This window comes from Chelon labrosus (assembly GCF_963514085.1).
Source record: "Chelon labrosus genome assembly, chromosome: 22".
Taxonomy (NCBI): Eukaryota; Metazoa; Chordata; class Actinopteri; order Mugiliformes; family Mugilidae; genus Chelon; species Chelon labrosus.
The window spans coordinates 4099277-4122360 of NC_140355.1; the positions used below are offsets into that span (position 1 = coordinate 4099277).

Genomic DNA, 23084 nt, shown 5'->3' on the forward strand with positions numbered 1-23084 from the left:
GCAGCTAGCTACGGAAACTTGAGAGGGACACATCAGGCAATATGCAGGACGGCCATCTCCACAGGAAATTGGAAAAGTAAATAGAGTCCAACTGACATATCTGAATATATTTTACAGATATGGATATGAGAATTCTAAACAACACCCGTGCGCAGCATTCTTTGAGCAGTTACCCATAATTCCAAGCTGCAAATGAAGCACATATCGAGCTAAAACCGCGTCAAATCTATCAACTGGACACCTTAAAACGGTGTCTGGCAAGTTAATAATCCAAGTCTGAGACGTGGACATGACCAGAGAAAAAAAGTCAAGTGTGCACCATAAGTCAGACGAAGCTTTCATCAGAGGTGTATAAATACGTGTCGAGTAGCGTAAGCTTTCGGGTAGCGGATTGTTGCATTGTGCTACGGCAGCCTTGACATACATGGGCAAGGCCGGGGACCCATGAATGCCAACGCGCCCAATAAGTAGCATGGCACAATCGTCTACCTTTTGTAACTTTCACGTAAAACACCTCTAAGCCTCTCTCGTCAATTATGAAATTGTTCAACATCCCTCCTTTTTCTCTGATCGTGAAGCTTACCTTTATGTTGCATCGATATGTGCTCAGCCCGGCTTCCTGGCTGTAGGTATGCTCCTGCAGCGAATGCTCATTGTAATAACTGGATCACTTACCTTGAGGATGTGTAGATGACATTGCAGCATCGAGCACCAGGGAGAAGCAGCGAGGTAAACTGGAGTTTGTCTTGGCAACATGCTGGATAAGCTCACAACATCATAGCTGGCCCCGCCTCCATCCCAGCTCTCCGCAGCACCTCTCCTAGCTTCCTCAAGCTCAGCCTCTCCACTGTATCGTCCTCCTTCCTTCTTGGCAGCGTGTACTCAGGACCAGCGTCTACAGGAAGATCAAGGTGTCTTAAGGCGACTGCTGCTGCTGCGGGGCAGGGACCAACATGCGACGGCTAGTGGTGTAAAAAAAAGATTCGGGATCCGGCTCATTGAACCGGCCACCAAAGAAGACTAAGAGTCATGAATCTAGACGTCTATTGAACCGGCTCAGGTGAGTCCTGCCACATTTGATTGATGTATAATCAATAAACGGCACCATCCGCTACTCGTCCTCTGAGGATCTGCTACTCATGAGTCTCAGCTTAACCAGCCATTCACTCGGTCGGCGGAGAAACGCAACCTAACGTTGTGAGTGAATTAATAGCCTCTGCATCCACTCCACATACATTTTAGACCATAAGAAAATAAAATATCCTTTAATCCTTTATTAGGTGTTTACTATGCTTTATTATGTCTCGAGTGAATGTACTGGAAACACTTTCTTTCCCAATCGGGCCATTTTGGGTCAAGTGACTCAACTCCCAAAACCCGGCTCATATCAATGAGTGACTCAGACTGATCCGAATCCCTCAAAAGATCCGGGTTTTACACTACTAGTATCGAGGTCTGTAGCCGTCTGTTTATTTCTCTCCCTGCTCCAAAGACATGCTTATTCCACACCTCTGCATGTTTTTTTATTAATACATTGTGGAAGTGACAATAAACATGACTTGAACATTAAATCTTAATAGGAGATTCTATATTGGTTGTAGGTCATTGTGAGTGTGAATGGTTATTTGTCTGTGATAGACTAGTGACCTGTCCAGGGCGTACCCCAGCTCTCACCCAATGTCATCCCAGTAATGGATGGATAAATAGAGAAAAAACTGAAAGAAATGTGTTTTTTCGGAAAGAAGGCACGATATGCTTTTGTCGTTGCTGCTTTGATAACAGTTTTATTGTAACATCAGCACAATAAGACAGATTTGTTACACTGTTCCTAATTATTATTTAGATTTCCACTGAATCTAGTGTATCAGTTGGCCTCCATTCCCAACATAAAGCAGTAAGAACGGAATATCAGTGAGCTCCACACAATCCAAGCAGGACCTGCTGATAATGTCCCTTTGTGTCATTCTGTAAAACACAAAGAAAGGGTCAGATGTAATATTCTGGTAATAAATATTCAGTCATTTGTGTCATTAATTAATTAGTTAAAAACAACACGTGATGGCAGCCATTTGGGATTATTATGACTAGGGAACATGTTTATTTTTACCAGTATGTCCTCCTGCAGGCTTGAGTCATACATGGCCCGGTATTCCTCCACGATCTTCTTCAGGTCAACCTCAGAGCGGCTCACCAGTATCCTGATCAGTGTGTCCTCACATGTCCCGTGGCCCTGTGAGAACAGAGCAGAGCCTCGATGAATGGGAAGCACAAGACCAAACACATCACCTCCCTTCTACACACTGTCCAGTTAAGTGCTTTGTATGTACCATTCCTATATAGTTCAGCAATATTTTTCCCATGGCAGAATGTTTACGGTGGTAAACATAAAACCATTTAGCCTACTAGCTTATCTGCATGTGATTGCAGTATATAAGTTAATGTGTATACTACTTCAACTAAATGCCAAAGCAGGCATTTGAATGAAAAGACACAAATTTATATACATTATTTATTTCGACTAATACATTTAGTTTTTTGCATGTGCTGCAAGTAAAATTTCCTCTCCTGGTGCTTTACAAAGGCCTTTCTTACCTTTCCTGATATACCACGTGCAATCAACTTCAAAATCAATCTGATGTAACATTAAGATAAAAATCGCCTGCCTCAATGCTTTTTCTTAAAGAGTTTTATTTCACCACAAAACAGCCTCAGAGTCTTCTGTGCAAATAAAATGACAGTAAGGAAACAAAAAGTATATTGGCTCTTGATGATCTGTATGGTTTTTAACAAGCTTAAATATCTTTATAATAGTGGTGTATAGATTAACTTGAACCTTCACACTGTCACACGAATACTTAATCCCAGTTCTGCTTAGATCTGTATTATAAAACTATACAACAGAAATCTCTTCTCAGTTCTACACAGCAGACATGTTTAGTCGGGTTCTTCCACATTTGGATTTGGATTACGGCGGCCGTAATAGAGATACAATTGATCGGGTTTGGCTACGTGCTTGGTCTGATTGCATTTTTAAAACGCCTTGATCAGGTACTTCGCCATATTCCGAAACTGATCAGGACATCCCTGCTTATGTCATTAGATCCATCTAAAAATGCTCACATCCCTGTGAGTCTGCATCTTCCGTTTGTACCACAGACCTCTGTTTATAAAAAGTTTCAGGCCTAAGCTTAGACAAACTGATGACATAAGTTATTTATTTGGACTGTATAGCGCACCTAGAAGTATGGAAGACATTGTACTATTTTCACAGACTAAGAAGGACTTATTCTCAATCTGCTTGCAGAGTTGGATCAAAACACATCTCCAGCATAGCACATTTGGCTGTCCTATGTATATTTATTTGAACGATGGAAATAAACGTTTCTCAGCAGAGAATCACTGTGGAAAAATCCGTCCCTCTCCCACACATATTATGGTAGTCACACAGACATATGGTGTGGAGGAGCAGCAGACATATTTATACTCACCTTCATAGCCAGATGGAGCTTCTCGGCGAAGAAAGCCGGTGTGTTCCAGGCACATTTCACTGGACATCAAAGAGGGACATAAACACCCAGTCACAAACTGAACACATCATTCAGAGTCGAGATGCAGCTTTGTCAGACAGCTCATCTACGCTCATGCTAAAGTAGTCCATAAAAAGCTTGAAATGCTCCCTGAGCTGAAGGTGTGCGAGGCATGGCAGAGAGGTTTGTATTTGTGCAGATAGTGTCCCTCCAACCTGCTCTCTCATACACTTCCCTTCATTTGAACTTATTCAGCTGGAATTTATTTGTAACGCCCCGACCCTGACAGCAATCTTTGGCCAGAGGTGTTATGTTTCTGAGTTGTCAGTCTTGTTAACGCAATATGTTCTGCAGCAGTGCTTTGCTGGAATTTCTCAACATTTGGCTCAAATGATAACTTGGATTGAGTGATGAATGGATTAGCATTTGGTGCTCAGTGTGAACACATTTATGGCCATGAATCAGGAATTCACACAATAATTACGACAAAACTTCACAGAAATTAGGGTTCAAAAATAGCATTCAATTATGAAGTGGTGACATTTAACATATATCCAAAAGGTCAGCAAAATCCCTTTGAATGAATTTGCAGTTACATCTGTGCATTCAAGTTGTTTTCCAATCTTTTTTGGATGGCCTCTTTCTGCTGTTTTCTTTCTGGATACCACATGTTGCAGCTGGAACTAAATGGCAAAATGATTTTAATTTACGTTTTTTGGTTTGACACTTTGTTTCTGTAGCCTTTTTCTGAGCTAACATTGGTTCCTCGGCATATCAGCGCTCATCAGTGAGTCTATCTGTCCAGCCAGTCAGTCTGTGTATACATACTCTAGCAGCTCTCAGTAATGATCCACTCACTTGCCAGTTCATTAGACACACTAGTGGAGATGAATGCATTGTGATATAACAGTCATGCACTAAATCTCATCTTAATGAAGGTTATGGCATTCAGCATTTGTTTTAAATAACTGAGAGAGCTGTTGATTCAACTGGGTTTTCATTTTAGAGGCTGTGTAGTACTGTTAAGCTATATTGTGTTGTACCGACACGTTTCTATTATTTTGACAACCTCATTCACTCAGAGGGCTAGGCTAAAGTTTAACAGTTTAACAGCATCACAAACTACATCCTCCACAATGATCACATAGTTAAAGTACCACCTCTCTGACGCCGTTTCAACATAAACTGAACATTAGGACAGTCCTGAAGGGGAAATATTTCATCTGACACCAAATGATATTACATTAGGAATGATAAGATGATGTCAACTTACCAATGTCAATGAGACAGTCTTCAATGTCCCCATCCAGCTCCATTTTCAGGGCGTTAGGTAATGTGACGTCACTGACGGCGGCGTAATTCTGGAACGCTAGCAGGTGAAAAGACAAACAGGCTGTAGCTGAACTGACCTGTAGACATACACATCTAGACTGTGTACATGACCTAGTAAACATTCAGTTGGAGAGAAAAGTGAAAGAAGAATAAGAGCAAGCTAGAAAGCAGTGTCTGTGCATAGCAGCTCTAAATGGGCAGACATCTGGTTGTTAGGTGTTTCTCATGCAGGTTTTCATACTGGAAATGCAAGTCAGTGTTTCTATTTACAGACTTATTTTTCTTCTTGGTACACTTGTCACGGAAGTAGTAGCAGTAGTGCCTAACATAAAGCAATGGTCATGCAAAGCATCATCACGTTAAATGTACCTCTGTCAAAATATACACTTAACAGAATGCACTGCCTCGTCCGAGGTCTGCAAGTTCCATGTAATGAAGATTAACTAAAAATGATTTGAAAACAATCTTTTGTTCCGGCACTGCTGGGTGCGTCCCCGCTATTACCTGGACGAGTGCGGTTCCACCTGTCTAACCAGGCGTGTGCTCACTTTGAAATGAATGTCTCCGATGAGTCAGCTGAATAATTCACACATTTCCAGCACTCACTCTTAGAAAGCTGCGGGCCGCTCCTTGTGGTCAGGATGTTGATGAACGTGGACACGCTGACTTCCTTTGAGTCCTTGCCGGCCTCAAACAGAGTCTACAGGAACAAGAGTAACAATGTGTGACATTTTCCTTCATTATTATGGACACACACACAAACACACACACTATTTTGTTATTATTATTTCCTGCTGCCATGTATTCTCCTAGCCTGGTGAATAAAGACTTAATTCTCATCACTCTGCGTGCATTTGGATATCCCTATAACCAGTTAGACCCGTGCCTCTGTTATTCAGCCAAATGATTTGATATGACCGACGGATCTTTGCCAGAGCACAGTCAGTTCCCAAAGGATTGACTCTAGACCAACTTTCCCACACAAACAATTTGTGTGCGAGACAGTCTGCTAAAATTCTCCCTGATGAAATGATTGTGCTTTTCTTGTGGAAATTAATCTATACAACTGTGGCTTGTGATTTGTATCCCCACGCCTGTGGCTTACTGCCATATATCAGAAAAGATCTTTTTATGGGATTTGTTGACAGTGATATCATTTAATAATTACGGCCTAAAAGTTTAAATCAGATTTTACCTCTGCATCCTTTCGAGCAAGAGCCGTGTCCACTTCAGTGCTCTCATCTTTATTTGCTTTCAGCATGGACAGAAGAGCCTCGGTGAAGTCACCACTGGTCTCGTCTTTAATGACTTCCTCCAGGTCTTTTTGGTACTCTGAGGAAGGAAAGGCATTTTAGAGCAAAGATAACAGGCCGCGCAACCTTGTAATGATGCAAAAGACCGCAATAGCTACTGTAATAATAGCTGTTAAAGGCAGCATGACTATTTCATTGTGCCAGTATCTAGGAATTTAGTGTTGTTCCACTGGAGACACTTTCTGCTACGTGCCTAAGATGTCATTAGAGTGTGAAAACCTTTCAAGAACTTAGAGCATGCGAAACAACAAATAACAGAGTGGTTGTGTTAAACCTGCTTTGAAGACCCTCTTGAGCTCTCGAATCTCTTGGTTTGATCTCGTTGCCAGAACCTCCACCAGGACTGCCTCATCTGTGCCCAGACGCTGTAGGAGCAGAGCGAATATCCAAGTGATGACATCTGTTTAGAGTCATTATCCATAGAGCTGACCTCGCCAAACAAATGACAGATACTGCTCCAGGTTCATTTCAGCCGGTTTTAAATGTGTTTTTGTGAAGTGTTCCTTCGGTCCCTTGTGCTAGATTGCACCACGTATAACAATATATGGATAAACTATGAACAGAAAGACTTGAAAATTCCAACTACATTTTTTAATTTATTTAATTTATTCTTTATTTTTAATCCACAACATCTAAGTCAAAGGAGAACATAGACATAGCAGGTTTTGATCCTCAGTTTGGAAGACTCAATCTGGGTATCATAAACACTATGGTGCTTTTTCAGAAAGCAATTAATTGCTATCTTCTACTCAGTAATCATAGATTCATGTGTGGCTGGACTACAAAAAGGTTTAAGTATATCTACCAGCTGCACAAAAAGAACTCCTGCACAATGACAGCTCAAATGTCAACTTTTATTTCAATAATTTTTCCTAGTTTTCTTTTTCCTCCAGAAATGATAATTTGCATATAAATACAGAAACATTTTCTTATTAAGCCAAGAAACATGTTCAATGCAATAAATCAAAATAAAATGAATGCATTTTAAATAAACATTTATCGAAACTGGACAGCCCATATTGTTCACATGACATTACATTTAGTGCATAAACTTGTTATATTTACCCGTGTGGCTTTCCTGATCAAGTAGGCATCAAAGTGAGCCGGGGGCATGAGCAGAGCCAGAGAGACGTCCTCTAAATCTGAAGTGAGAGCCTTCTTCAGATCTTTTTCCAGTTTCTGCAACACACAGGGATTAGCCACATGGCCGCATGAGAATCATACTCTACACTGTAGTCGTGGCAGTAAGTGGAAATTATTAGAGTTTTTATTAGACATTACATTTAAATTCCGTTTGTCACTATCATCACCACACGCATGAAACAACAAACATCTGGTCAGATATGTCATGCAGGCTTCTGGTTTATTTTTGTGAAATGCTTTTCTAAGAGATGTGGACTAACTGCAGCGTGGGAAAGAGCCGTAAAATCATTAATGAAGTAGATGCTACTTTAAGTATACTATCTATAAGCCTTAATAGTTGACTGCTGTCCTGAGTTATCTTGGCTATGTTGAAGAAAGGAAGAGATTACCAACCAATTTTTAAAACTTGTTGACATGTAAAGTTATTAATGCCCACACAAAGTGTTTTTAAATTTCACCAAGTACAACAATGGAATACATTCGAAGGTTGACAAATCCCTCAGCAACGTCACCATTGTTGAGGATATAGGATAGGATAGGATTCCTGAAGAGCGGTTTTGAAGCTCAGTGTGGGAGCTCTGGTGGCGGCCATTTTGGCAGTACCAGCGGACAGTGCACCTTACTCCTGACTCATTCTGAAATGGTCATGGAGGTGGAGGTTGATTGGATCTGCAATGGGTAGGTGACGCCAAGGCAGAGATCTATGACGGCTGTGTTTGTAAAGTTGTAAAATAACATTAGCTAGATTGACAGGGGAGATGTGTGCCAGTTCTTAGAGCTTTGTACCATTAAGTCACAGGTTTGAAGACCAAATCGAGTGAAGTCCCTTGAGCAAATTACCTAAATGACTCCCTTGCCCCTTGCATGGCTGCTCTCTGCTCTCTGTATTAATAAATGGATGGGTTAAATGCTCACCTCCCCAGTGGACGCTTCGTAAACTGCCTTGATCTTCTGCCTCTGCTCGTTGTTTCTCTTCACCAGGACTGCGATGATCACATCCTCATCCACTCCTATGGGAGACAAGTTGTGCATTCCATTAATTTCTTTGAAGCATAACATAACCCTTTCCAGAGTCTTGCGTGCTAAAATGATGAACGGAGCAGTCACAGACGAACCATCTTCAAACATATTTGAAACAACCTAACCAAACAAACTTGAGGTCATTTTTAAGTTAACATGAGAGAGCAAACATACCTTTACTTTCAATGGCACTCTGAAGGACTGAAGCGTCACTGCTGGCATTGAAGTTAGGGTAGGGAGTGACTGTTCCATAATACTTAGGTGTCTGCTTACCCTTCACCTGAAACAGTGAGACGTACAGACGCTTTGCAAACTCTGCCTGCCACAATCACATTCACTTTGCTTGCTACTTTCATCATGAGGAAGGACGGGGTGATGTCAAACAATGTCACCAGTTCTAACAGAGCTACAAACAACAGTCTGATAACCAGTGAAATCACGTGCAATTCAAATGCTTGAGCAGACCAACTGGTTCTCATCAGAACTGGAACTGCAGTTGTATTCCCCTCACGACTGGTTGTTGCTACTGTAAGTGACCGGATACTCACTGTGACAGAGTCATCTTGGGGGTCTTTGTCACGGATGATATTTCCGAAGAACTTCTTAAAGACGGACATCTTTACTTTAGGTTAAAACCAGCTGTAGACAGAAAAGAGAAGAAGGCATAAGCAAAACAGTGTTGCGGTGATTCAAGTAAATATATTCCCAGTTTATTTGTTTTCATATTTAAGCGTGTATAACTCACCTGCTGTACTCGAGACTCCTCACACTCCGGTGTGTAGCTGTCAGAGGTCAGTTGCAGTCCTTAGCTCACTCTGCAGTGTCTCCACCCGTCTCTGTGGGCACGGTCTTCTAGCAGTTTTCTTTTCACCTGAAGGCAATCAGCCAATCACCTGCCACCTTTTGGAGACAACATTCCTCCCAGGTGACAGAGACCTCTGACTGGTTGGGCAACTCTTCTGTTCAGACTTGTGTTGCAAATATGTCATTGTTTCACCCTTTAATCACGCATTCTGTCATTATTCGCGCACACAGACGAAAAACACTCACCTGAGACCAAAAGGTACTTTTACACAAAGACTGAACCTGATGTTCCACATGTTTCTCTGTGTGCAGGGTGCTAAACTGTAAATCATCAGTACTGCTGCATTCATTTTGTTAAGAGTGCAATGCTGAATTCGTAAATTTAAAGTAACACCCATAGAATGAATTAATATGAGCAGAGTTACAAAGCTAAATGAATTTCTGGAATTTGTGCCCAGTATTCTGTCAAAGTTTCTCTGAAGCTTTGATAAATCTAAGATGAGTTAGATGAAAAACCGCAGTGGGGAAGAATCAGCCAAAATTGTTAAATTATACACGTTACAAATGTCATTAAATGATTTTAAACTTTATTGGAAAGTCATACAATGGATTACAGAGCCAGTGTCAGTGTAAGGAAAGTGAGTGAAATCTGCAAATCAATAACTGAGACATCAGACATGACCCCACACTGAAGTATATGAACAAAGTCAGTGGTAGGTGGAGGTGACACTAATATCTTCCAAACCATTACAATATAACGGCATAGAAACATGTTTGACATTATTAATATATTGACAATAAACTGAAGATAACTACTATGGCTTCTTCTATTTATAAAGTGTATGCTCGTAAAAATGGTAAGTTGAACTAAAAGTGGAAGAAGTCTGTGCACCTGAGGACTGTTGACCTGAACTATGATTGAGGTGTCCCAATAATGATTCCCCAGTCAATCAGTAGCAAGTATTACATCTATGGCTGTTGAACAGGTACAATACTACAAGCATTGTCCTCATAATAAAATAAAGAATGAGTCCAACATTTCTGAAAACAAAAATTCTAGGAGTAATATTATGATTGTATTATGGAGCTCTGAGCATTAATGCTCTGCATAAGCAGTAATCCATTACTTTGCATGTGTAAAATCGATGGGGACCATTACCCTGCATCTAGCAGTCATCATCTTCAACATGCAGGAAGACTGTGGAGGGCATTTAAATCCTAATGCAGAAAAAACCATTGCCTGATGAAGACTTTGAGATGGAGTAGAAACTCCTGGAGGAAGCCATTAAGCTGACCTCAAGTTCATTTTTGACAAACTATGATCTGATTTTAAATCCAGCTAATCAGCAAGCAAGTAAGTCCGCACAGTATTCAATAAATGTTTTGGACATTAGCCAAAGATAAGCCATGTTATCAAGGTGAGCAATAGACGTTTAACTTGGATCATTATTTTGACCCAAAGGATCCCATTATACCTTCAGAACGGAAACACAGAACAACAGGATGGCGTGGTTCTTTCTTTGTGAATCATAGATAGCTCAAAACAAAACTGATGTTTTTGCAGCACTGTGTTGCATAACTGTGATCTCGATTATAGTTTACGGGGTTATAATTTCCAAAAATTCCTAGCAGTAAAGTTCAGGGTGTTGCTGATGTCAACAGGTAAATTAGAAGACCTAACAGAGGTCCACTGTCTCAAAAGTCTACTAAATGTGTTTTTCCTGTTTGTGTCTCTGGCTGTGAAATGAACAGAGATTGTCTGAGGAATTAACACAGCCAACAGGAATGTTGTATTCTCACGCTGTTATCTTGGAGGGGGCCCTCTCCCACGGCCTCGACCCGGTCCAGGACCTGGACCTGGACCAGGTCCTCTTGGCCCGGGTGGTCGGCTTACTGGCCCTCGTGCATTAGGGTTGGGTGAAGCAAGAGAGACGTCTTTCTGCAGGTTGACACTTTTACCGGCTGACCCGGCCTTTGTTTTAGTTGGTTTTGCTTCTGGCTCTGGTGTTTTTTCTGTTTAAAAGGAGGAAGATCACATGTTAGTTTCATAACCTCAGCGCTGCACTTAATGTTTTAAGTGGATATCCTGAGGCAAATCACTGCTATCGAGGTTTTGTGCACGTGATGATCTGCTTGTTTTAAGAGGCTACTAACCAGGTTCAGGTGGAGCAGGGGGCGCGAGGGATCGGTTGGGAAGCAGGTCCTCCAGGTCTTTCATGACCTGGTTGGTGCTGTCCGTGTTGTTCCTCCGGTTTTTCTCTTCATCCCGAGCCTGCATAGAGAAAGTTGGAAGGAAACAGAGAAATAGCCTCGATGTAGCTGTGTAGCTAAAAAAAGATTTATCAATTTATCAGGCATTATATACTTATACAGTACACTCATACGTTGACATTAAAAACAGAAAGTGCCACCTTGTGGTTTGATGCCTCTTCCAGCAAGTGAAGTTGCAGTTAACTTATGTTTGTTAAGACCAATACATGTGATATTAATAAAGAAGGAACTATGCCATCGCATCATATCATCACCTTACTGATTAAGACACTCTTGTCATACTTCAACAACGACTTGCTGAGTTATTACCAAAAATGTGAATGACTCATTCTTGAGTCCAAATTAACATTTGCGCCAAACTTGAAAACTTCCCTTAAAGCATTCCTAAGATATCGCAATTGCAATTGTCGCAGGTGCAAAGGCATAACAGTCTGGAAAAATGATTCTTCTTCAATGAGGCATTTCACCTAAAATAGGGAAAATGCTAGAGACTGTGTACATGCAGCATCTTGTACTGTCAGTATGCATACAGGTGTAAAGTTTCACCAGGGTAAACATTTCGATTTTAGCAATTTACCATGCACAGATTTCCCAATTAGAACAGAGCAGGAAGCCAAGCTGGGGCGGTTGGGAATTTAATTGGAGTAACATGGCTTTTGCAAGTGACATATCAAAAATCTGGCTTAATAATGATGTAAAGATTAAAACTAGGTGCATCCTGAGGTGACCATTAATGTCCGTATTGAGGACAACAGAACCAAAAGCTGCTGATATTTTAAGTGGGACAAAAGTGGTAGACCAACTGGTATGACTAGTCTGAGGAGCCACACTGCTGACAGAGTGGGTGGTTGTGGCTCAGTAGATAGAGTGGGTTGTTTGATAAACCAGAGGGTTAGCAGTTCAATCTGTTAGTGGTGGAGAGAATGAGTGTGTGGTTGTGAAAATGTGTCACTGTGACTGTAAGGCCTTTTGAGTACCAATAGGTAGAAAAGCAATGAATGCAAGACCATGTACAAAAAATAAGTAGCAAATTATGCAGTCATTTCATCTGACTGTAGATACTACATATATTATACTATACTACATATGCAATATGTGTACACTTGTAGTAGGGGCATATGTACATTACCTTTACCCCCATTCTCTACTTACCATCTGCATCTTCTTCTTCAGCTCCATATTAGAGTTTTGGTAGGCCTCAGACACTGAGTTCAGATAGTAGATGGCCAGTCTGTGAAGAAGAGATGACAGGATTCGTTATTTTTCAGTGGCTGTGAATTTAACCAACTTTTTTGACACATACACATCAACCATAATTTACGTATTCAACCCAGTTCTAAACAAATTCTTGTGTGTGTCTGTACTCACACCATGAGCAGTACAGCTGGTATGATAAGGCCCGGGTTAGCTGCATAGCTGAAGAGCGTCCCCATGAAGGCCGGCAGGTCCAGGTCTATCGTCTCCATGACCACATCAAACATCTTTTCCTTCCCGCTGCCAACATGTACTTCATATTAGCATATTCTCATCACTCCCATCTTTCATATTCAAGCTGAGGTCCTTCTGTTATGTGTTATTACCTGAAAGGCCCACAGTCAAATGAAGGTGGCAGGGTCATGATGGTGTAGACAACAGGTAACAGACTCAGGAAGAGGACAAGAAGCAGCAGGCCAATGTAGAAGTTGTTGGACTTGGAAGCCTTGAAGACCCTCTCGTGGGGGACGTTTGTGGCCATCACAGCCCAACACTGGTAGTACATGGAGCTGAGGAGGCGGAGCACGTTGATGCCAACCAGACCAGGAGCGTAAAACGCACCCATCCTGAAATCATGGAATGCAGATGTTGTGTAATGCATAATGCTGTGGTATTTAATTATGACAGATATAACACATTACAGAAGGTCCCGGGTTCGAATCCATGGGCCGACTGGGCCTTTCTGTGGGGAGTTTGCATGTTCTCCCTGTGTCTGCGTGGGTTCTCTCCGGGTACTCTGACTTCCTCCCACCATCCAAAGACATGCTCATTAGATTAATTGGTGATTCTAAATTAGCCGTAGGTGTGAGTGTGAGTGTGAATGGTTGTCTGTCTCTGTGTTAGCCCTGCGATAGACTGGCGACCTGTCCAGGGTGTACCCCCACCTCTCGCCCGATGACAGCTGGGATAGGCTCCAGCAGACCCCCGCGACCCTCAACAGGAATAAGCGGGTATAGAAGATGAATGAATGAATGAATAACACATTACAACATATATTATGTACCTATAGTAATATTATGTGTGTTTAACATGCTGCGTGTAATGATATGTAGAGGTGTTCCACTCCAACCAGAAGTCCAACATTGGTAATGTCTTTTTTTTGTGTGTGTTTCTACACCCATATAAACTCTAGTAAACACATGTACATCCACAGACAGACAAGGACCATGTTGCAGACTGAGCATGTGCTGTCAATATAAAAAAATATATACTTGATTTTACCAGATCATTCCTTGATTGAAGACTAATCCAAGAACATTTCCACTGATGTCAAACTCTCCGTACGATGGCTGGAAGAGATTAGAAAAAGTTGCGACTCACTGAAAGTTTTACTAATGGTAAACATAACTTGCATGTACAGTATATGTTCTTTAACCAACTTATAATTAAAAATTATTGGTTGAAAATTTCTGCACACAATTGGCTAGTGCAATTGTGTGCAGAAATATTTTTGTCTCTATATTGGTTGAATCATGTCACATAATGAAATCCCAATGGAATATTACCAGACTCGTATTCTGATAATTATTGTGTCATGGACAAGCCCTTGAGTGCATGCTATGTTTTGCAGGAAGAAGAATTAGAGGCACTTTGTTGACACATAGTTAGCATGTAGCAAAATAACACTGAATTAAAGCCTAAAAAAACGTCATATAGTTTGGTAGTGCTGTTGTGCTAAGAGTGAACACAACTGTAGTTAATGGAGTTAATAAAACATTTTTGCTCAAATCTTGTAATGACCAGTTAATGTTACAGTGCTAGTTTTTCCAGTGTATGATAGACTGAACTTCCCAGAAACACACAATGAAGCAGTGATGTGTTTCTAAATGATACCAGTAATAGCATGGTAACTCAATAATGGCTCGACAGGTCTTTTTCTACGCACGGAATACATTATGACATGCCACCAAGCGTGTAAACAACAAAATGAAAGATGGCAGTATTCCACATAGCGGCTTCAGTTTCATGCTCTTTCCGTGCACGCTGGCTCACTGTCACAGCCCACTAGGATGTTTGAATGGCGATGAATAGTTAATGTTAACTTAGAAAACCGTTTAATTTCACAGTTTGTTCAAGTCCAGCTTACAAATCCAGCCTCCAGGTCCCAGCACCAGCAGTAATTCAGGAAGCGGACGATGACCGCTCTGGCAAAGTCACCAATCAGGATGGTCAGGTAGGTCACCTGGATGTCGGACACTGTCAGCTTCACAAACTCCTAGAAGAGCACAGAGTGAAGTTGTTAATGAATGTTACTTATCAAATAACAAATTCCATATTTAAAAAGGAAGTTGGAGAATTGTTCAGTAGAGTATAGCTGGGGGGTAGTAGCAGCAAATGTATGAACACTGCTTCACACATCTGAAACCCTTTTATTCATTCTAAAATCAAATGCTCCCTTCGCCTGAGAACCAGCTGAATGTGGCATGTGTGGTCCAAAAAAATAAATGGGATGATGGATGTGATGAGGACTAATTGAATCCAGTTTTTGGCCGATCTTTCTGAAATATTGATATAAAAATGACATTAGATGTTATTTTACCACAGTTTGAGAGAAAGTATTATTTCTGTGTTTTAATCTGGATGCATAAGCGTGAATCGCAGCAAGAAAGTTTCTGTTTTCATTACTATGCCGACGGCAGTCTCCCAGCAGGGTCCTCTGATGACATCAGCGGGGTTCATGGGGGGTGGGGTGGCCTCGGAGTCGTTGACCAGACGTGAGAAGTTGGCGTAGTACTCCTTCATGGCCCAGATGGAGGCGTTCTTGATGGCCTGCTCTTCTTCCAACTGAGGAGAACAAAATAGCGACTCAGAAAAGGTGTTGTCAACGGAGATGCAAATGTAAAAGGTGGTTAAATGGAGAGAAACAGATACCGGATGCCAGACATAGGCTGCTCACTTGGAAGAAAAATGCTTGCCTGCATGCTGCAAGAGCTAAAAATGTTTCGACTAGCTTCCAGATTTGTGCCCACATTATGCGGTCCACTGCATAACGTGGGAGCTTAGAGTTTAGAGTTTAGAGTTTAAAGTAACAACAAAGAAATATGACTTGTTTTTCTATGCACTGGGGAGGTTTTACAAATGCATAACCAATTATAAACTTCTTTATAGAAAGATTAAAAGAATCATCAGTCATTGCAGTCCTGTCAACAGTTTTACGGACACCTCGCAGGGCCTGTTCCTAACTTAGTCTGGGAAGTGTAACGACAGACCTCACAGACTGTCTTGCTCTGGACTAAAGTGCTACATGGGTGGCCATACAGTCTAGATTGACTGACTGGCTAACAAATCAGCACTGTGGCACAATTAGAAAACGATCCAGGTGGCTAGTTGGGAAAGAGAGGACACACACATACATGCTACTGCCATACCTTGGTGTTGACCTCATCAAACAGGGCGAACAGAAAGGTGTAGAGGTTTCCTAGGAAGAGGGCAAAGATGCGTCCCAGCTGCCACTTGAGGGCGATTCGGGGATGGTAGTCCTCCAGCTCAGCGATGGTCTCAAACAGAGGAGGACACACCAGGCCCAGCAAAGACATGATGAGCTCCAGCTAGACAAAGAAAGTTCACCACATCACACGTATTATTTACAACCGACCTTTTAACTTTCTATAAAGTATCTAGTATTTTATTCTGAACTACCTGACCATCATTACCTCATTCTTCTCGTACCAGCTGAGGTCGTCCCTGTTGGCAAACTCCTGAGACCTCTTCACCACAAAGTAGATAAGGTACCCGCTGCCACCGAGGCTGCAGGTGATCAGGAAGTTAGCCAGGACTCTGAGGAACCTGCGCAGATGAATGTTCTCATCCTTCTGGTTCTCTTGCTCGTCCACGATGGACTCCTGTTCTTATCAAACGTTTTTGAGGACTGACTGTTAGTAGAGCAGGCGTTCATTGTTATCATGAACATTTAGCAACGGTGTTTGTCCTGAAAGCATCTCTTTTGGAATTTATTAAAAAACAATTATTTCCTGCTGTAGGATAGACACGGTTACCTTGAAGCTGGTGGTGATGGAGGCGTACTTGTTGTCAGCAGTTTCTGCGTTGCCAATGAGGTAATCCCAGCTGGTGAACATCTTCCAGGCGAAGGTGAACTCTCCTTCATCTCCGTCTCCACCGCCAACATCAGCATTCTTGGCCATTCTGAAAGACATACAAAAACAGACTTCATTATGAGTGCAGACAAAACACAACTTTATTGAAATTTCACCACTGAAACAAAATTACAAAATCATATGACCACTATTGTTTTATCCTGTTGTTTTTATTTGCTCTGGAGAGTCATTAACCCATACCTACATGCTTACCTGCAAATGACTGATTAACTAACTATGCTGCACTTATGGCAAAAACACTCAAATTAGCTCACCATATTAAAGTGGCAGTTTCAAAAGTTTTTATTTAAATGAATACATTAATTTTCGTTAATTATGCTGGATGCCAGTGTGCTGCAGACTCACGTGCGGATCACGAGCATCAGGCTGTAGCCAAAGGTGCCGATCCCGACCATGAGGTAAGACAGAGGGAGCCTGAACTTTAGCAAGCCAATGGTCCTCTGATTGTTGTAAAATCCATAGAACAGCACTGAATATTTGCAGTAACCCTGGGAAAGGAGGAGAAGCCATTAGTATTTTCATTTTCATTCGTCCTTTCATCACTCATTTTCCTTTAGCGTTTACATCGACCCAAGTAGCGCTGCAAATTTAGCCATAGTTCCATTACATATCTAATTGTATATGTTATATAAACTATTCCCTATTTTTAAGCAGTTTGTCGTAATAGATGTCTTAACGTGTATATGGCATCCTGATGGGGTAGAGTAATTTGTAATGTTATATAGACCTTTGTCTTCATCATATATCAGACTCACATTGAAGTCCATGAGGACAGAGTAGTCTTGGGCAGTGGCCTGCTCTGCTCTTGGTACAGTCTTCCTGGGAATAGATCCATATGGAAGACCCATCAGGACCTGAAAAGTAAAAAGTAATTCAATTAAGTCACATTCAGTGTATTGATTTCAGTTTTAAAAATCACTCCCCAGCATTTTTACTGCCACCAGGGGCCCAAAGGTGTAAGCAAACACACTATGTTATTTTTGTTTTGTAAAGCCTATCCCGACTGATTCATCTGTTTTTCTGGGCTACGTGAACAGAACTAATCCTCATCACCTCAGGGATGACCACGAGTCCAAAAGTGAACCCAAAAAGGACGAGGTTCATGCCATACATCCAGCGCAGGAAGATGAAGTAAGACGCCACAGATGAGCCAAAGTGGCCTGAGGATGATAAGAAGATTTTTAAATTTATCATCTGTTCAAAACATGTGGCTGTTCAGTGTGTGAACACAGCTGTGCTGTAGCAAAACTTACTTTCCACCTCTTTGATCTTCCTCTCCCATGGGATACAGGCTGTTCTGAAATTCTCAAAATCCCTTTGAAACTTGATCCATTTCTGTGGTGAACAAAAAGAAATTAAAACATAATTACAGAAGAGCCCACTCATTACAGAGAATTACAGAGTCATAGCAGAAAAGACAGAAAGTTTAAATTTTGTGCTTAACCTTTGTCATCATCACTTTGTAGGCGTACCACTTCCTGCCTTTTCCTTTGCCCAGAGCTCCTTCAAACTTGTCCACAAATGCCTGAGCCTCCCTGTGAAGAAAAGGCCCCGTTAGTCAAACTGTCTACAAATGCAAAAAGGAACTCCGCAGGATATTTCCAGTGCAAGAGATTACTTTAGGTGCACAAGCCTCCGCTGCATCCTCCACGGCTTGTTCCTGATGTTGGCAATCAGCTTCTTCTTCTCCTCCACCTCCTCCATCAGCCGGGCCATCTCTCCCTCCGACATGGAATCCTCCTCCTCATCTGAGTTGGAGTTGGAATCAGACGAACTGGAGCAGATGGGCACAGAATTTATATTCATTCATATATCTTGTGCTTGTCATATGGAGAAAAAGAACAACTCATCCTGTGTGGTCAATGGACATGTTGTGAAAGCAGTGTTATGCTGCCCACTTGCTGGGTGTACTCTTTGTCTGGGGAAATGACGATGTGATGAGTAGCAACAAAGCACATTTCTCCCTGCACCCGACAGGGGGCAGCACAACACATAAAACTGGGTGGAGCTTGCCTGGGCTTGCCTCCCAGATTTCACACAGTCCTCTGCTGTTTACCACCATGTCAGGACTGAATGTGACAGTTTAATTGTATTACAAGTAATGGCAGCGAAAACGTGAAGTAGAGTTGTTGAATGTATAAGATTAGGTTGGTATGTCTGTCTCTCTTTGTCTACCTGCTATCCTTCTTCTTTTTCTTCTTCTTGTCCTTGTCATCATCCTTGTCTTTCCCCTTGTCCTTCCCTTTGGCATCACCCTTCTTGCCCTTGCTGTTCTCTTCCTCCTTCCCTCCTTTCTTTCCACCTCCCCTCTTTCCCTTCTTTCCTTTGCCAGCATCACTGTCATCCTCATCACTGTCCTGTGCTTTCCCTCCTTTCTTCCTATTGGCAGCGCCTCCTCGCTTCTTCTTGGGAGCCTCATCCTCGCTCTCATCCTCATCATCATTGCCACCACCACGTTTCTTGGCCGGCTTCTTCCTGTTTGCTCCCCTGCGTCCCCTGGGAACTTCGTCTTCCTCCTCCTCATCATCCTCGTCCTCGCTGGCTGTTTTTTTGCCTCGGCCTCTTCCCTTTGCACCTCCTCTTCCAGCTCCCTGCCTCCTGTTTGTTCTCTTCTGGGTCGCGTTGTCTGAAACACATACAATGCCACACTTGAGCATTTGATTACTCTCTTGGCTATTCGCAATTTTAAACAATTTCCATATAACGCTATTTTTATCCACTTACCATCGCTGTCAGTCAGGTCTGCATCAATGTCTATCCCGACTGAGGAAGAACACACACACACAAAACACAACACGATGAAGTAATCAGCAATGTAACTTGAGAACATGCATATACATTGAAATCAACTCAATTCTGTTCTTCAGTGAACTAATATTAAAGTTAATGCCAAATATTTCTGTCCAGAAAAATTATGTTATTATTTTTTAGTCAAAACTATAGACAACAAAGATTTTGTAAACACTGAATATAATGCATATCGACAGCTAAACTTCAGCAAGGTAGCATTGTAATGTGAGCATGTAAACATGCTGGTGTTAGCTCGAAAGATGGTCCTACAGAGCTGCATACAGAAATACATCACATATTCCAAAGCAGACTAAAAAGTCTGTCATAGCATAAAAAATAAAAAAAAATCCCTCTGTTGTGAGATTCGTCCAGTAGATGTTTTCATCCTGTATAGTCATGTTTTATTTGCTTTGGAATATGTGATGTATTTCCTAAAGTCCTAAAAAGGACTCCATAGCATACAAAATGTTATTTCCATTTGCAGAGATCATATTGTGACCTCTCCTACGTCAAACTATATATGAGCCACATATATGCGCATTCTTTTTTAGAAATGTGTCGTCATGTACACACTGTTTTATTTAGGACACACAGTAGATGTAATTTAAAGGACCAGTGTTTGGGATTTAGTGACATCTAGTGGTAAGGCTGCGCATTGCATTGCTATCTATTTGGGCTGAAAACACAACTATTTAAAGTTGGAAGTGGTAATATATGGATGACAATGTAATTGTGAATTCTATTAAATATTTGTCCTGTTAAATCCTCTCACTTTGCTACCATGTCACATTAAAGGTCCAGAGAGTATGCTTTTGGGGGATCTATTAGTACTCATGAATATCTTTTATTAGTTAAGACTGAGCCCTTTATGTCTACATAGAGGGTGGGTCTTCTTCCAAACACTGCCTCTGGAGAGAGCTTATGTTCAGTATGTTCTTGCAAAAAAGATCCTACATGCTGGAACTTGATGGAGATGATGATGGCAAAACTGTCAACATGTTTGTAAGAGACCTTAATCTCTTAATCTTAATCTAATTTTAGTGTTAGGCTCAGTTTTCAATAGAATTTAGGGATATCTAAATTATGCGATAACTTTCCCATTTGGCAAAAAAAAAGAAAAAAAAAGAAAAAAAAAATAGTTCCTCTTTGAAATGTTACAAAACATACTTAAAACATATGACCAAGCACACAAGGAAAGGCAGCTACAGTAGAGCAGTTAAATCCATTTTATTATTTGCTTCATTCACAGTGGTATGTTTTAATTCTTTTGTTCAGGTGACAATCCAGGTGTATAAACTTGCCAACATGTGCACTTTGCTTTATTCTGGTGCTATTTAGCTATCAGTAGTATGTATGTAGTTATATTGTTGCTTATGTTTTTGTTCTTTAAATTGAGAAATTTTCAAATAAGGCCAAGAGGGTTTTCTCTCTCATCTTGCACTGCAAATGATATTGTTAAATTTGCTTATGGAAATTATTAAATCGTACTAAAATAAAAGACCTAGAAATAGAAACTTCATCCTTAAACTTAAAGCTGTAGCTATAGTCTCACAGGGCTGCTGGTACTGCTGAAGTCTCAGTCTTGTTGCAGTATTTGTTTTCCTGCTCTACACGGGCCTGCTCTTATATGCTTTTACCACAATCCACTTAACAATGCCCAAATTTATCTCCAGAAACCAGTGGAAGCTAAAGCGGAACATGTGATGATGGCCACATGCCATGTTAAGCTTTGTTGCCGCATTGGAAAAGGGCCGGAAGTCAAAAGGATTTGAGTCCACACCTTTATGTGTGGTAAGTCTGGCAAGTAGTAAGTCCTCTGAAAAGTGTACATATACAGAAATCAAATAAAAAGAACAGCACATTAAGACACAAGTTTTGTGTCATGAGGAAAACAAAACTTATAACATTATAACAATCATAACAAAAGAATCTTTCAACCCCCAAGCTTCAACTCACCTTCTTCTAGTTTAGCTACATCAGTTTTTCTCGGCATGATGAAAATGATAAAAGCTTTTGTCCCCTGTGTCCTCAGCAGTGGTTGCCCAGCCTACCCCCTCTGCCCGCTGGCTCTCCTCTGCCTCGGCTCCACGCCAGCACCCAACTCAGGTATCTGACTGTGCCGTCACTATGACAACTGCTGCATGTGACCTGCTCTCAACAGGTGTTCCTGGATAGGTGCAGTAAATTCTGGAAACCAAAGATGATCCACCATTCTCAAGCAGGAAAGATGGGTTATTCTACAGGACCTGGGAGTTCCCTGCTTCGTTATTACCACACAGAGATAATGATCCAGCTGTGGGTTACACCAGTGGTTAGTGCCACGCTGATTTGTAGAAGTGACCGAATCGTTAGAGCCGTTTAAGTGATTGTGCTCTGCTTTGCTTTTTTTTTTTTAAAGGCTGAAGAGTGTTTCAAAGTGCTTTGAAACACTCTCACTTGTCATGTTATCGGAGACCACACAGAGACACGCACACACACCCACGAGAAGAGCAGACGGCCTAAAGATTTAATGAAGGTTTAGGTTTCATTGTGCGAGGCTCACTGGGCAAGCAGTAAGTGCCCTGAGATGACTTTGCAACTTTCAATACATTTGTTTCGATGTGTTTAACAAAAACACAGCAGCTACAGAGTCAACCAACACCTAAAGCCGAGACTGATGGCAGCCACCTGTGGGTGCAGAGCCGAAAACTGCGCAGAGCAGCACCACTGAGCCTCATTAAATAATAGAGTAGAGCTCATTTTTCACATTCAAATTGATTCCATTACACGGTTATCAGGTACCACAGATGAGATGTGGATCACACCTTATAAGACCTGTGCTGGTCTCAAGGCAGGTGCATTTGAGGTGACAGGCCAGTCGCATTTTTGTCTATTCACAGAACATGAACACAGTGAGTCTTGTCACCAATGTGTGACTCTGTGATATTATTTTTTTTGTTGCTAGAGAGTTTATGACATATTTTAAGGGAATAATACAAGATCATCCAGCATACTGGTGCCTACAATAATCATAATTTATGATTACGTATTTGAAAAATACAAGTACATCTAAATAGTTGTTGTACAGTTGTATATACCAGTAAGAATGTTCATTCATTAAAAAGTTCTATTATCCACTAATAGATCTCACTTGTGTATCTTCTGTCTTTACTAAACATCAAATGATCAAATAGTTCATGAGCAGTGATCTGTGAAGAGTATTTCTTAAATAAATGAATAGATTTATTTATTTTTACCACTTCGGAGCACAATGTTGTGTGCATACCAACACCCTCATGTCTGGAAATAAAATAAAAAACATCTGCGGATGTTTGTGAATCAATATTTCATGCATGATCAAGATGAAATATGCATGAAGAATTAAAAGTTAATGGATCAGCTCTGAAGGATTCTGTAATGTCAGTGCACACTGTCCAAACACACTGGCGACGGCAAGATGTTTGCATTAATCTATACTTAATTTTGAAATGACATTTACAAGAGGCCTTTCGTCTCAGTGTTAACCTTAATATGTA

General features: G+C 41.2%; 2 protein-coding genes across 2 annotated transcripts; both read right to left on the minus strand.

Annotated features, from left to right (window-relative positions):
* Positions 1-1747: 1747 nt before the first annotated feature.
* LOC311508094 (annexin A1-like) lies at positions 1748-9495 on the minus strand. The gene is made up of 12 exons (XM_084572734.1): positions 9081-9495; positions 8884-8974; positions 8510-8615; positions 8231-8325; positions 7238-7351; positions 6447-6537; positions 6055-6191; positions 5466-5559; positions 4801-4896; positions 3489-3547; positions 2108-2230; positions 1748-1965 (listed from the first exon to the last, which is right to left on the minus strand). Exons 2-12 carry the CDS (start codon positions 8950-8952, stop codon positions 1909-1911), a joined length of 1041 nt encoding a protein of 346 aa, XP_084428860.1. The 5' UTR covers positions 8953-8974; positions 9081-9495; the 3' UTR covers positions 1748-1908.
* A 1448-nt stretch (positions 9496-10943) lies between these two features.
* On the minus strand, positions 10944-21678 carry tmc2a (transmembrane channel-like 2a; the record flags this gene model as incomplete). The annotated part of the gene is made up of 20 exons (XM_084572875.1): positions 21526-21678; positions 19504-19542; positions 18955-19405; positions 18398-18553; positions 18224-18314; positions 18033-18114; positions 17833-17939; positions 17535-17633; positions 17125-17267; positions 16660-16807; positions 16318-16506; positions 16033-16212; positions 15290-15448; positions 14751-14879; positions 13886-13953; positions 12991-13230; positions 12779-12904; positions 12563-12641; positions 11294-11411; positions 10944-11152 (listed from the first exon to the last, which is right to left on the minus strand). Exons 1-20 carry the CDS (start codon positions 21560-21562, stop codon positions 10944-10946), a joined length of 2850 nt encoding a protein of 949 aa, XP_084429001.1. The 5' UTR covers positions 21563-21678.
* Between the last annotated feature and the right edge of the window lie 1406 nt (positions 21679-23084).

Coding starts and splice junctions, on each gene's coding strand:
- LOC311508094 (XM_084572734.1), bottom strand. CDS start 8,952: ATGTCCGTCTTTAAGAAGTTCTTCGGAAATATCATCCGTGACAAAGAC. Junction 5,560..6,054: donor TTGCTCGAAAGGATGCAGAG/GTAAAATCTGAT, acceptor TTGTTCCTGTAG/ACTCTGTTTGAGGCCGGCAA. Junction 3,548..4,800: donor AGACTGTCTCATTGACATTG/GTAAGTTGACAT, acceptor TTTGATGTCCAG/TGAAATGTGCCTGGAACACA.